At 57.0% G+C, this 14,416-nt stretch overlaps 3 protein-coding genes across 8 annotated transcripts in view; 2 read left to right on the top strand and 1 right to left on the bottom strand.

Annotated features, from left to right (window-relative positions):
- Positions 1-13,231, top strand: part of P2RX5 (purinergic receptor P2X 5) — a 14,730-nt gene extending 1,499 nt beyond the window's left edge. For 2 of the 6 annotated variants that reach the window (XM_069083237.1, XM_069083239.1), the window contains exons 2-11: positions 3,304-3,454; positions 4,882-4,953; positions 7,012-7,090; positions 7,191-7,287; positions 7,692-7,772; positions 10,356-10,494; positions 10,920-11,056; positions 11,399-11,492; positions 11,572-11,637; positions 12,207-13,231. In XM_069083237.1, the coding sequence (XP_068939338.1) occupies positions 3,304-3,454; positions 4,882-4,953; positions 7,012-7,090; positions 7,191-7,287; positions 7,692-7,772; positions 10,356-10,494; positions 10,920-11,056; positions 11,399-11,492; positions 11,572-11,637; positions 12,207-12,587 (1,297 nt within the window). In that variant the 3' untranslated portion in view covers positions 12,588-13,231. Of the gene's footprint in view, positions 1-3,303; positions 3,455-4,881; positions 4,954-7,011; positions 7,091-7,190; positions 7,288-7,691; positions 7,773-10,355; positions 10,495-10,919; positions 11,057-11,398; positions 11,493-11,571; positions 11,638-11,935; positions 12,019-12,206 lie in introns of all 6 variants that reach the window. The other 4 variants (XM_069083240.1, XM_069083241.1, XM_069083238.1 and 1 more) reach the window with 4 other exon arrangements.
- Positions 1-14,416, top strand: part of TAX1BP3 (Tax1 binding protein 3) — a 165,234-nt gene that overhangs the window by 147,146 nt on the left and 3,672 nt on the right. The window lies entirely within an intron of this gene.
- The window catches only part of EMC6 (ER membrane protein complex subunit 6), a 1,301-nt gene continuing 671 nt past the window's right edge, over positions 13,787-14,416 (bottom strand). The window contains exon 2 of the mRNA XM_069083244.1: positions 13,787-14,345. Coding sequence (XP_068939345.1) covers positions 13,944-14,345 — 402 coding nt within the window. The 3' untranslated portion in view covers positions 13,787-13,943. The remainder of the gene's footprint in view (positions 14,346-14,416) is intronic.

The following is a 14,416-nucleotide window of genomic DNA, read 5'->3' on the forward strand; positions in this document are numbered from 1 at the left end:
TTCCTTCCTTCCTTCCTTCCTTCCTTCCTTCCTTCCTTCCTTCCTCCATGGATTCTGCACCTACTTAGTTAACATTCACTTATTACTTCCAGGACCCAGGCCATTCCTGGCAGTTTAACTGCAGACTGTCAGAAATGCTAAACATGCCTTTCTCATTAAGTCAGGGTGGAGGGGGCAGGTTTAGAGAATGCTGGATGGCTGGGGTGATTGGGGAGGGTGTCAGCGGTGGCACAGACACTAGGGGCAGGTGCTGCTGGCCATTTTGGCACACACTTACAGAGGCTTCTAGGGACAGAGCCCCTCCTTGGGCGCCAGAGCCAGGGCACTCACTGCTCACTGAACAGCCCTACTTTCCTGGGGAGGGCCTCTGGGGGACGCTAAGCCTGCTGGGCCCAGTGGCTGTCCTCGGCCTGTGTCCCGGGTCTGGAAGTGGCCTTGTTCTTACTGGAGTAGGAATCATGTCTCTGGCATGCTCTTGAACTGGATCAGTCTGTCTGCCTGAAGGTTTAGTGAGGAGGGGCTCACCCACCACAGGGAGGTGGCAGTTGGCAGTACAGTATGAAGAAAGCTGAACCTGGGAATAGGAAGAGCAGAGTTCGAATCCTGCCCCGGACACTAGCTGGGTGATCCCGGGAATGGCACTTCACCTCTGTCTGCCTCAGTTTCCTTATCTGTAAAATGGAGACATTAATAGCCCCTCCCTTTGCAGGGTAATGAAGATCAAATGCAGTCGAGCTCTCCTGACACTATAAATGGGCAGCCTGCCCGACAGGCTGCTGCCCCAAACGGGCTGCCGTGCCCTCTGCAGATTCTCAGCCCCATGTGTCCCTCTGTAGTGTTGACAGACTTCCGGCAGCAGGGGCAGAGCAGAACAGCCAGCACCTCCATCCTGGGGGCCGTGGGGGCGGCTGGCATGCCCCCCTCCTCCCTCTGGCTCGTCCAGCCTGGCTTCAGATCCCCCTTCATGCTTCTCATCAGAAGCTTGCGCCCACCCTAAAATCAGGATGCTCTTGGACTCCAGACTCTGTCCAAAGTAGGAATTCCCTTTCTAGCTCACAGCTTTCAGAGGTGGGGAACTCATTACCTCCAAGACAATGGTGACAACTTGCCCATTTGGGGTAGAAGGTTGGCATTGGTTCTTTCCTAGGAAGAAGGGTGGAGGTGAGGGGTCCTGCAAAGTGTCTTGGGAGAAAGGAGTGTGATGGGCAGGCCTCATGGAGTGAATCAACCAAGTGATTAAATACTCTGCTTTGATTCCTCAGTCAGGTTAGAACAGGTACTGATCAATCAGTCATAGGCCTTAGGTCAATAACCATTTATTAAGCACCTACTGTGTGCCAGGAGCTGTGCTAAGAGCAGAAAACATCCTTCATCAACAGAAGTGACCTTGGAGGTGGCTAGGTAGAGAAGTGAATGGGCCCTGGAGTCAAGAGGACATGAGTTCAAATCCGGCCTCAGACACTTAACACAAAACTAGCCATGTGACCTTGGGCAATCACTTAACCCCAACCTTCCCCCCTCCAAAACAAACAAACAAACCAGGAGTGACCTTGCATATGTGTGGTCATATCAGCTAAGGAGAGTCAACAGTGTAAAACTGGACAGGAGGAAGTGCTCCCATTGAGCCTCTGGGGAGAAATAGAAGAGGAGAGGAGAGGAGAGGGAAGAAGAAGAGAGGAGAGGAGAGGGGAGGGGAGGAGGGAAGAGGAAAAGAAGGGAGGAGGAGGAGAAGGAGGAGGAAGAGGAGGAGGAGGAAGAGGAAGAGGAAGAGGAAGAAGAAGAAGAAGAAGAAGAAGAAGAAGAAGAAGAAGAAGAAGAAGAAGAAGAAGAAGAAGAAGAAGAAGAAGAAGAAGAAGAAGAAGGAAGGGGGAGGGAGAGGGGAGGAGAGGAGTGTTCCCAGTGAGAGAAGAAGCCTTTCGGTTTCAGTCTCCCAACCTCCTCATTGAGTAAACCCAAGTCTCCATAGAGAGCCCAACAGAAAAGCGCTCCCCAAGTCATGCCTCACCCTAGCTCTTTACCTACCCCCCCACTGGTCGATGAGGCTGAACAAGATCTGAGGAGGGGGAGGGTTAGCTCCAGAGCACTTTACAAATATGATGGCATTTAGTCCTCAATAGCGGTGCTATTAATGTCCCCATTTTACAGATGAGAGCTGAGGCAGACAGGTGAAGTGACTTGCCCAGGGTCTGAGGCAAGATCTGAACTTAGGTCTTCCTGACTCCTAGCCCAGTGGGACGCCACAATGTGACAGAATAATGAAGGTGCAGTACATTAAGATTCTACTCAGGCACCCTTGAGGGAGGCCCAGGGTGCAGGCCCAGGGCATGAAGGGAGCTCCTTTCTCCCTCTGCCCTCTGCTATGGGCTCAGCTTGGCCAGTACCTCTCCAGAAGGCCCTGGGTGAGTGCAGAGGGGACATGAGGGGCAGTCAGAAGGTGAAGCCTGAGCATCTTTGGGGATATTTGGTGTGCAGAAGATAAGCCTGGAAGGGGCAGGCTGATAGTATAGCTGTCTTTCAAGCCCGTGAAGGGCCGCCAGATGGAAAAGGGACGAGCCAAGTTTTGTTTGGCCCCGCTGCGTAGAGGCCGCTGGAAGACAGAGGATTGGAAAGGCTGAGGTTTCCCCTGCTTTGAGGGTCCTTGAGCAGGGACTCCATCACACCTGGCTGGGTGGTGTTTTTGGATGAGGTAGCCCCTCGTACCCAGCCCAGCCCGCCGGGATCCTGGAAGTCTGGACATGAGGCCAGGTCAGGGTCTTTTGAGAATTGGCCAGCCTTGTCCACCAGAGTGGCAGGAAGTCCTTTGTATAGGCCAATGTTTCCCTCCTCCGGCCTTTCAGGGCAGAGCTCCAGCATCATCCCCTCCAGTAAGGGGAGTAGAAGGGAAATGCTGTCGGATGTGCTCTTGGGGTGCAGCTCTCAGCGATTCCCAGGGCGCTGGGGCTTGGCCCTTCTCTGGGTTCTTTAGTCAGAAGACAGACTCTGGGTAGCAGGGTGCCTGTCCGTGGGTCAGCCTCGACATCCTTCCTGTCTTCCTGCAGAGGCCAAGGGTGGCAGGCTGCTGGGCTCCAGGAGAAGTTCTCCACCAGGCCTGGGATCAATTGCCTAATTCATCCACCTCGGCCCAGCTGGGTCAGGCTGGCCTTGCAGATCCTTTGAACTTCAAATGAGACGTTGTATCTCCTGGGCTTTGGCGACCAAGACTAGTCAGTTACTCATTGCTGTGTTTGTTGCTACAATGTTGCCCAGGGGGCCAGCTGAGCACCTGGCCCTGGCCCTGAGGCCCTTTTCCTCTGCCCGCTGCAGGTGGGTGTTCCTGGTGAAGAAAGGCTACCAGGAAGTGGACACAGCCATCCAGAGCTCCGTCATCACCAAGGTCAAAGGCGTGGCCTTCACGAACACTTCGGAGCTGAAGGAGCGGCTCTGGGATGTGGCTGACTACGTCATCCCCTCCCAGGTCTGAGCCAATGTGACCTCCCGCCTCCTAACTGGTGCACCAGGCAGCTCAAGAAATTGGAGAAGGGGGCACGCATGAATGGAGCCAGAGGACTCTGGTTCAAATGCTGGCTCTGCTTCCTTTGTGCCCTTGGGCAGATCACTGAGGCCCTAGTAGCTTCAGGCTGTCCATCGGTCTAGGGAGGGAGCTGCCCTCTAGGGGTCCTTCCAGGACTCTGGGACTCAGAGGGGACAGAGGGGGCCGTCCGACGGAAAAATGACTGATCTGTTCTGCTTGGTCCCAAAAGACAGGACTAGGGAAAGTTGGGGTGGGAAGTTACCAAGGAAGTTTTTGCCTCAGCTAAACATTTCCTAACATTTAGAGCTAGCCCCAAAGGCGGGGGCTGCCAGGAGAGGCACTCTCCCACTTCCGTCAGAGCCTGAACAATCCCCCAATTATCAAGGACATTTGAAATTGGGCTTTTATTCAGGTCTGGATGACACTTTGACTTCAGGTGCCTGCTGACTCTGGGCTTCTGACCTTCCAATTCCCAAGGGATCCTAGTCCTTAGCTGCTGGGCCTGGCTTCATCGAGCTGTCTGCTGCAAATGCTACCCCCTTGGTCTGTCTCAGTAGCAACAGCCTGGAGCCTGAGGAGTCCTGAGTCCTTAGCAAGTGCTAAGGCTCTGGGCTGGGGAGGGGAAGCAGCAAATCCTCCCCTCCCTTCTCTCTCCTCTCCTCTTTCCCCCCCTCCTCCCTGCTTTCCTCACCCCTCTCCTCCCCCACTCCTCTTTCCCTGACTAGATTCAGGCAGTATTAACTGTGCTGGGGGGGGGGGGTAGTTCCTATGAGGGGGATCCACCTACAAATGTAAGGGCAGAGGGGCGGCCAGGTAGCACAGCGAGTAAGAGCACCAGCTCCACTGTCAGGATGACTTGTGGATCGAATCCGGGTTCAGACACTTAGCACCCACCCAGAAACACCTGGCCGTGTAACCTTGAGCAAGTTAACCCCAATTGCTTAGGGGCGGCCAGGTGGCTCAGCGAGTAAGAGCACCAGCTCCAGTGTCGGGATGACCTGGGGTTCAAATCCAGGCTCAGATACTTAGCACCACACCCAGAAATAACTGGCTGTGTAACCTTGAGCAAGTTACTTAACCTCAATTGCTTTAAAAAAAAAATGTAAGGGCAGGGAGTGCTAGGCCAGGAACATGGGGACAGAAGAAACTTGGGGTTGAGGTAAAGCTCAGAGGTAGAAGGACCTGAGATTAAAGGCATAGAAACTGTGGGTAAAAAAAAGGTTTCTTTACCTTCTCTGTCCACAGGTCTGGGACCAGTCCTGGACTCAGACAGGAGGCAGACAGAGAGGAAACAGGGCCTCCATGACTGGGGGATCTGTGTGGGCCTGGCCTGGTTGACGACTCATGCTGTCCTGTCCTTGACTTTTCAGGGAGAAAATGTTTTCTTTGTTGTCACCAACCTGATTGTGACCCCAAACCAGCGGCAGTCCCACTGTGCTGAGGTAAGTGGCCATGGGGCACAGAAGGGACTGGCTGGGAGCTGGTGGAAGAAGGGGGGTACAGTGAAATGTCACCCTTCTCCAGGGGAACCTACTCAGCTGTAAGCCCCAGTGGGCATCCCTTCCCATCTTCTCTTCCCATTGCCCCTCCCATCTCCCTTCCCATCATCACCCCTCAATCCTCCCTTCCCATCACCCCTCCCAGCACCCTCCCTCCTCCCCTCCCATCACCCTCCCTCCTCCCTTCCCATCGCCCCTCCCATCATCCCCATCTGGCCCCAGAGCTGTCTCCAACACTGAGCCAAGCCAAAGCACCTTCCCTATGCCATGCCTCATGCCCACCCCTTCTCACCTAGTCCCTTTTATAACGAGCAGGACTCCTAGAGAGAGAACAAAAGTGGGGGTGGGGGTAAGAGTTAGGGGTCAGGTTCTGGACAGGGAGCAGAATTTTTCTTTGTAAACTAGTCCTTATTCTGCTCCACTAATTGAATTGATCCCATACTTCCTGAACGCCTGCTCTGGGCAGGACACTGCCTCTTGGTGCTGGGGAGACAGCAGAATAAATGGGATTCCTCCAGTCTCTGCCCACCCCCTATCATGCACTGGCTGCTCTGCTCAGCGCCCCAGGCAGGACGAGACACAGTCCCCTCTGCTAGGCACCGGTCCCCCCATCCCTACTGCTGCTGCTTCTAGACCTACCACCTCCTGGTTTGCCTGGCCTTTCTCTGGCAGGCTGAGATGGAGGCTCTGGCAGCGTGGGCTTTTACTGTGGGCACTGAGTTCTCAGAGGTTTATGCAACAAGGGAGGAGGGAAAGAGGAAGAGGTCCATGGTTGAGGATGGAACAGGAACTGGAGAGAGTGCTGTGGGCCTTGGTGGGGCAGAGCCTAGAGGAAGGAATAGACAGGGTTGGTGCCTGAGGGGCTGGGCCCAGATGCCAGCTGTGGCTAGACAGAGGAGAGGAGGAAGGGAGGGGAGAAGGGTGCCAAGGGCCGGCCCCAGACTCAGGACCTTGTCAGCACTGAAGCCAGCAGGACATGAGATGGGCTCTGAAGGACTCAGACGGGAAGCTGGCATGGGAGAGGGTGGCAGAAAGGGGTCTGGAGGCAGGAAAGTGCAAGCTATGTTGAGGAATAGCTGAAGGCCCAGCTGGTCTGGAGGAGAGTGATGGGAGGGATGGATTGAAGGCAGTTTGCAAAAGTCCTTGAATGCCACACTCAGGAGTTTGGAGTCTGCTTTTGGGCAGTGGGGGCCATTGAGGACTTCTGGGCTGGATGAACAGATGGATGCCCAACGTCAGGAGGCTGAGTAGGGTGCAAGGGCACAGATGGGAGATGGGAAGGGAGGGGGCCAGGTCTCCAGGGCCTTCCTTGTGTGAGGAAGGAAAAGGGAGTGAGGGTCTCTGTAATGCCTTCTCAGGCACCAGGCCAGGCTGGACTCTCCGTGGCCCCATTGGGTTTTCTTGGCAGAGATGCTGGAGTCGTGAGGAAACTGAGGCAAGCAGGCTAAGTGACTTGCCCAGGGTCACACAGCTAGGAAGTGCCTCAGGACAGATTCCAGGCCTGCCTCTCTGTGCCCTGTGGCGCCCCCTGGTGGCCAAGCACAGGGCCAAATGGTCAGCCCATTTGATCAGCTGTAATAACCCTGGCAGGGCGGCGCTGTTATTATCCCCGCTTTACAGTTGAGGAAACTGAGTCAGACAGAGGTTAAGTGCCTTTCTGAGGTTACACAGCTGTAAGTGTTTGAGGTCGAATTTGAACTTGAGTCTTGATTCCAGGACCAACTTGGTGGTCAAGGTGGGCCAGTTCCTGGGCTGCGGCTGCCCCCTGCTGGACAGTGCTGGGCACCACAATGCTGCCCCGATGGTAATGTGGAAATAAAACCAAGGCGCTTAGTGCACCCTAAAGCAGTTTGGAGGGGGCACTAAGCATTTGTGGAGTGCCTGCCACACGCTGGAATCTGGGAGATGAGGAGACAGGGGCAGACAGAAGAGAAATGACCTGTCCAGGGTCTGCCCAGCTTTGAGTGCAGCACTTTGCTATCTCTGGTCTCCTCTGCCCAGCAGAGCTCCAGAATCCCTGATGCTGCCTGCTTCCAAGACAGTGACTGCCCCAAAGGAGAAGCTGTCATTTCTGGGAATGGTGAGTAGTGCTGGGGAGTGGAGCAGGTCACAGCCAGGGACGGGGTGGGGTGGGGCACCAGCCCCTCCCCCACATGATCCATTGTTCCCTCCCTGCCCAGGAGTGAGGACTGGCACCTGTCTGATGGGGGGCAGCAATAGCAGTGGTACATGTGAGGTCTTTGCCTGGTGCCCGGTGGAGAACACATCCAAGTCGGAGTAAGTGTCTCTGACCTGAGGAGAGGGGATTAGGGAGAGGCACATGGCAGAAGCTCACCCACCTTATAGGAAAGCCTTGGCCCAGGGTCATCGCCTCCCAGGCGTCTCATCCTCACAGAACATTCTGCCTGGAGTCTGTGCCTTCATCCAGGCAGGGGGCACAGGCTGGAGTAGGACTAGGAGGCAAGGGGAGAGGAGCAGAGTGAGACCCCAACTGGCCAAGCTGGACCTGGGTGCAGGGCCTCGAGCACCCTGCAGTCCCATACACACACACTAGCTGCTGGGGTCTCCTCACACTTTCTGGCCACTGACTCAGGGCAGCGCCTGAGGAGCTCAGCTCAGACTGGGGATTATTGGATTACCGAAGGGCTGCCTGGGCTAACCTGACTTGCTGGGACTTTCAGGAAGCCACTTTTGGAGAAGGCTGAAGACTTCACCGTCTACATAAAGAATACCATCTGCTTCCCCAAATTCAACTTTTCCAAGTAAGTAGGTGGGTGGCTGTATTCACAAATTAAGGGTGTGTGTGCCTGGGGATGGGAGGCTCCCCTCTGCCCTCCTCATAGGGATGTGTTGTGAAGAGCTGACAGAAATAAGAGCAGGGATGCCTATCCATGTGTGTGAATGACATAGAGAGTGCCAGGGTGCCCAGGGAACATGGCATTAGTGAGAGTGCCAGGGTGCCCAGTGAGTGTGGCATCAGTGAGTGTGCCAGGGTGCCCAGGGAACATGGCATTAGCGAGAGTGCCAGGGTGCCCAATGAGTGCGGCATCAGTGTTCCAGGGTGCCCAGGGAACATGGCATTAGCAAGTGTGCCAGGGTGCCCTGAGAGCATGGCATCAGTGTGCAGAGTGCACTGTGTGGGGGCATGCACACTCATGCATGCTTGCAATGTTAGTGGAGGTGACAAGTTCTTTTGTCTGAATAACTGCCATGACCCAGCACGGTGGTGCAGCTTGGCTGCTGCCTTGGAGGCATCACAGATCACAGGGCCATGGAACACTGGGACTCAAAGGGCCTCAGAGGTCTGCCAGTGCCCTTCCTCCATCTGGCAGATGAGGGATTGAGACGGGGCTTGGAAAGGGGAGAGGGTGCCACTGTGGCCATGCAGGTCTGCCCTGTGCAGAGGTGGGACTAGGGGAAGAGAGAGCTGCCCTGGGGGGCACAGGGTCACTTTCTCCCTAGCCCAGGATGCCCCTTTCAGAGGGGAAACACAGATGAGAGGAGTCATGTGGACTGTGTGGAAAGCATGAGGCACTGTGGGGAGCCTGGCCACCCCGGGCTGCGCTGCGTCAGCAGGGTGACCTCTTGCAGCTAGTTGCCTGTTCTAATCTCCCTGAGGGAGGAGCTTCCGGTAGGTGGCAGGACTAGCCCGGGGCTGAGGGATCAGGTTGAGCATCCCACACATTGGTTCTGATGTCCAGAGTCCAGCAGTCAATGGCATCTATCAGGCACCTACCGTGTGACCGGCTCTGGGCTAAGCATGCACGTGAAAGAGCCCGAGCTTCCCTTCCCAGAGGGTTAGACGTGTCAGTGTGTCACTGACCCACAGCCACTGACTGACTTAGGGTGAGGCCCCACACACGTCTGGGACAAGATGGCATCTGAGCTGAGCCTTGAAGGAGGCAGGGACCTGCCAGTTCGGGGGGGGGGGGGGGGAAGGGGGCATCCTGAGTGGCTCCAACGGCACCCCGAGAGGAGAGGGAATGGAAAGGCAGACTGAGGCCAGGTCGGGACGAGCTCTAAACCGGGGGCTTTATGTTTGCTCCTAGAGGTAACAGGAGCAGTCATTGGGATGTATTGAGAGGGCACCCTAAGCCAGGCCCAGGCCAGCCTGGGGGCTTTCCCAGTCTCCTTGGCTGAATCCCTATCCAGACCATGCCCACTGACCTTGTGTGCCCTCAAAGCTCTCTCCATCCCATATAGCGCAGGCATCTCCCTGATGCTGACATTTCTCCTATCTCCCTGCCCTGCCCTGCCCCTACCTCTCTGCTGGCTTCCAAACATGCCTATGGACATCTCCAACACAAGGTGTCCTGGGTAGCACTTCTCCCTTTTCCCCAAGCCCTCCCCCGTCCCTGCCTTCTCTGTGACTATAGAGGGCAGCTCATCCAGTCCCTCAGGCTTATAACACAGTGCCATCACCACCAACATCCAAGTCACGTCTTGTTTCTGCCTTTGAAACATCTCCCAAATATGCCCCCTTCTCTCCGCTGAGGCTGCCGCCCCTGGAGCAGGCCCTCAGCAGTCAAAGGGAGCTTCTGTAAGAGGGGTCTGAGCACATCACCTCCCTTCTCAGTGCCTTGTAAATTACTCTGGCTTTCAGAGCCCTTCAGCACACAGACACCTCCTTCCTTTTCAGCCTCCCATCTCACCCCTCCTGCCGCCAAAGTCTTCTGTTCTCTTGCCCCAAATCAAGCACACCATGCCAGAGGAGGGCTATAGTCCTGGTCACTTCCTTCCTTAAAGTAACTTAGGATGAATCAATCAACCAGCGTCTATTAAACACCTACTGTGTGCCAGGCACTGTCCTAAGTGCTGGGCATGCAAAAAAAGGCAAAAGGCAGTTCCTGCCCTGGAGAAGCTTAAGGGGGAGCCAGACCATAGATAGACGTGCCCCAACGAGCTGCATGCAGGCTAACGGGGGAGGATGGACGGAGAGGAGGCTTCCTGGAGGAGAGGGGATGGCCCGAGAGAATGCCCAGAACAGACACGCACAGGAGCTCCAGGCGCTGCCAACAGAGAGCCGACTTGCAGTGTCGTCCCCTGTCCCCCACAACATGCCCATTCCATTCCCAGTGAGCTCTCTTCCCTCTTGGTCTTCAGGCAGAGGCACCTCTGGGATGGCCCCTGGGGCGCAGAGAAGGAACCCTGCAGCTGAGGGTGGACCTCTCACATCCCTTTTGCCCCTGGGAGTCTTGTCCCCACTCATCTTGTGCCGACCTTCTGAGGTCTCCTTGGGGGGCACGGTAGCAGCCATCCCTCCTAGTGTGCTCATCTGTTCCCTGGGGCCAGCCGCTGCTGAGTATCTGTGGTCAGGAACAGAGCTCGTGGCCTTCTCTCCACAGGTCCAATGTGCTCCACACCGATGACAGAAGTTTCCTGAAATCATGCCGCTTTGGCCCAGAGAACCACTACTGCCCTATCTTCCAGCTGGGCACGCTGGTCAGCTATACTGGGAATGACTTCCAGGAAATGGCCTTGGAGGTAAGACCCCTTAAACAGCCGGGCCTTCCCAGAGCTTTGGTTGGCTCCAGTTTTTGGGGTCCTGCTGTTGCAGGAGCTGGCCGAGCTCCCAGAGGCAGGTGCCTGGGGAAGCATCTGAGCCTTAACCCAAGCTTCCCTTGGGCCAGGCCATCCTGGGCCACATACACCTGTACACCCGGCCTGTCCCTCCTTCTGTGCTATGTACCATATGGCCTAAGGAGATGTTCCATGCCCGCTTGGACACCTGGATCGCTGACATGCTTGTGTACACATCTGACCACACGTTGACCCTTGGGCACATCTCTTTGTTGAGGGATGGGACAGCCCAGGATGGCATGCGTGCTTTCCTCTTCCCCCCACCCCCCAGGCCTGGCTATGTCTTGTGTCCCCAAGCTGTGCCTGCCTCTCAATCTTTCTCTCTCCAGGGGGGTGTGATAGGGATTGAGATCCAATGGGACTGTGATCTGGACAGAGATGCCTCGGCCTGCAATCCTCAGTACTCCTTCAGCCGCCTGGACAATAGGTTTGCAGAGAGGTCTATTTCCTCTGGATACAACTTCAGGTAAATGGGACTGCACGGGGAAGGTGGGTGGCCCCCTGATGGGTGCAAGGCAGGGCTCAGATACCCTTTCTTGGAAACAGGAAGGGGGTGCAGTGACCCTTTCTGGGGAGCTCTGCAGCAGAGTTGGGAGCTATGAGCAAGCTCACCCCGCCCCCAGCTAAAGTCTGGGTAGGGTCCATCACGCAGAGCCTCCCTGGCCGTCACCCAGTCAGGACCAGTGATTTTCTTCTTGGAATGATGGTGCTGAGAGAGCCATGAGTCAGCAGCCTTGCTTAGCTTTTAGGAAGGAGTTGGGCTGGCAGCCAGAACCTGGCATCAATCAGTGCCTCCTGTTTTGACCAGGTTCGCTAAGTATTACCGAGATGCTGATGGGGAGGAGTTCCGCACTCTGATGAAGGTCTACGGGATCCGCTTCGATGTGCTGGTGAATGGCAAGGTGTGTGTCTGTGTACCCTCACCATGTGCCCTCTGAGCACCCCCCCCCAGCCCCCACTCCTCTGGACCTTTTCTTTCAGGCTGGGAAGTTCAACATCATCCCCATGATCATCAATGTGGGCACGGGCATGGCTCTCATGGGTGCTGTAAGTAGCCTAGCCTCTTCCTCTCCCTCTTGCCCACTTATCTGACCCCCTCCCCCCACCCCAAGGGAGTAGCCAGACCATGGAGCCCAGAGGCAGCTCTGGGTGCTCGGCTCTTGCTGCTGGGCCCAGGCTGGAATTTCTGTGAGATCGGGGTTGCCAAGGCCCTTTCTCCATTTCCATCAAGAGAGGGGAGAGATCTCTGAGTCTAGTGCAGCCTGGCCTGTAGGAAGCTGGCAGCCGGCAGGCCTTTGGGCAGCCCTGGGGAGGCCCCATGCCAACATCACCAGCTCTTTTTCAGGCGGCTTTCTTCTGTGACTTAATCCTCATCTACCTGATCAAAAAAAGCCACTTCTACCGAGATAAGAAATATGAGGAAGTGAGGTGAGCCCCCTGCCTGTCCCCTGTGCTCTCTGCTACCCTGAAGTCAATGCCATGGACTGTCTGCAAAGGTGGAGGCTGGGGCTGAGAGGCCTGTGGCCCTCTGTGGCTTCCCTGGGCTCCATTTCAGGGAGACACCCCTGGCCGAGGGTCCCATGGTGACAGCCCCTTTCCCTCACTTTTCCCTACAGGCTAACCTCACGAAAATTCCTGTCCAGTCAGCTGGTAAATGGAAAGCAGGACTCGGGCCTCCCAGCTGGACAGGGGCCACTAGGGAAAGTCCAGACGGTGGAAACGTAGCTGGATCCTCCCTCCTGAGGTGCTTGGGCAGTGCCCCTGCCACAAAGCAACACGGGAAGGTAGCTGGCCTCAGCCAGTATGAGGCCCACGTGGAGGGGGGCTGCTGCCCCTCTCCAGACCCTTCCTGCATATTTGACGGTCACGACTTTCTGAGGGATGAGCCACCTGGACAATGGACATTTTGGAAATCAGTGAAGGTGGGGAAGAGGCAAGCTCATCAAGGGGTCCACCCCCAGGGACTGGCTTGTGGCCAGCACACCATGGCATACTAGGAGCAGTGCCTGGACCCCTGGAGGCTGCAGGAGCACCCTCTGTGACTCCCCTGCCCACTCTGAAGAAGGAAAAGAGTCAGAAGATGTGGGGGTGCTTAGCTGGGGCAGTGCCAGCCCTGGGGACGGATGTGTCTTGCAGATGCATGGGAGCCCCTGTGTCACAACCAGGAGAGGCCACCCTTCTGCCTGGCTGTTTGGGGGGCTTTAGGTAGTCTGCAGGACAGAGGCAACTTCTGCAAGTTAGAACCTTCTCTTTTGTCATCCCCTGAACCAGAAACTTGGATTCAGTTCAGGTGTGGAGTGAGGATCAAGTTAAGTGCTCTGCACACATTACCCAGGCTTCTGGGGCCAGTGGCTGAAACTCATGTCCTCCACCAGGCCTCTGGGGCAAGGCCCAAGCAGCACCAGGCTATGTAGGCTCGGGCCCCACTCTTTCATCACCCCTTGGAGGTGCCAGGTGTGAGGGCAAAGCATTTCTGAATGGCATGTGTCTGCTGTAAGCCACCTTGGAGGAACGTCTCTGGAGCTTGCCGAACAGACACAGCCTCACTGCTGACCTTTGGGGGGTCACGTGCCCACTGTCAATGGCAAGGCTAACTTCTGCACAATCGCTGCTTAATAAAATGTCTAGGAACCCCAAGAAACTGGCTTTTACCCAAAGGAACAAAAACAGGCGCTTGGTCTCCTTTCCAAAGTAGGTGGAGTCACTGGAGCCTCTTTGGGCCTCCAGAAAGGACAAGGTGACTGCAAGGTCAGCCACCCTCAGGTCTCATGTGACCCTCAGCCCACCCTCTGCCTCATGACACATTCAGGGCTCCCCTGAAGGTATTCCCTACCCCCTTTCAGTGTGTCCTTTGTCACCAGGCTGGGTCACAAGCCAAGGTTCCAGAAACTCCTTCTCCCCCCAGCCTCAGACAAAGGACCCACCGAGCAGCAGACCACTGGAGGGTGCCCGTGAGGTGTCTACCCCCAGCTCTGGGGTTCCTTCCCAGAATAGGGTCTGTGCCCCCTCCCCACAAGTGGGGGTTGGGGGAGGCTGCGCTGGGCCCTGCTTTCTTTGGGGGACTCCTCTGGTCCAGCTGCTGGCCTGCCCCCCCCCCTCCCCCCACCCCCCCCGGCGGGCTGTGCCAGGTCCCCCGTGGGCCCTCCATCCCAGCGTGCACGGGGCCCTAGCTAAGCAGGACACACAGAACACGGGCAGGGGCTCGGCTCGGCTTTAATCGGCGGCCCCTCCCCGCGCCCCCCCGGCGGGCTGTGCCAGGATCTCCGTGGGCCCTCCATCCCAGCGTGCACGGGGCCCTAGCTAAGCAGGACACACAGAACACGGGCAGGGCTCGGCTCCGCGCCCCCCGGGCCTCAGTAGACGTGCACCATGCCGTAGAGAAAGGTCCAGAAGAGAACGTAGGTGAAGAGCCCCCCCACCAGGCCCCCGGTCAGCAGCGGCCGCCGAGACTTGAAGTACTTGTCCCAGCGCCGGCCGGCCTTGAGCGCCAGCAGCACGGACAGCAGCGTGGACGCCAGGAAGTAGAAGACGAAGCCGCAGAGGCCGGTCAGGCCCAGGATGCCGGCCGTGGCCCCGGACAGCGCCGACACGGACGTGCGGCAGTAGTCCAGCACTGCGGCGTTGCCGCGCACGGCGGCCTCGCTGATGAAGGGCGGCCCTTCGCGCTTGGCGGCGGGGCCCGTGGCGGCCATGGCTGCGCGGGCGCGGCTCGGACTCAGGCTGCTCCGGGCGCTGTCGCGGCGGCGCTGCTGCGGCTGCGGGCACAGGGGAGGAGGCGGCCTCAGCGGGGCAGCGCCCGGACCCCTCCCAGGGGACCCCGGCAGGC

Source organism: Petaurus breviceps, unplaced genomic scaffold (assembly GCF_028583685.1).
Source record: "Petaurus breviceps papuanus isolate PSGF00001 unplaced genomic scaffold, PetGlider_PUasm1.0 173, whole genome shotgun sequence".
In the NCBI taxonomy this organism is placed as follows: Eukaryota; Metazoa; Chordata; class Mammalia; order Diprotodontia; family Petauridae; genus Petaurus; species Petaurus breviceps.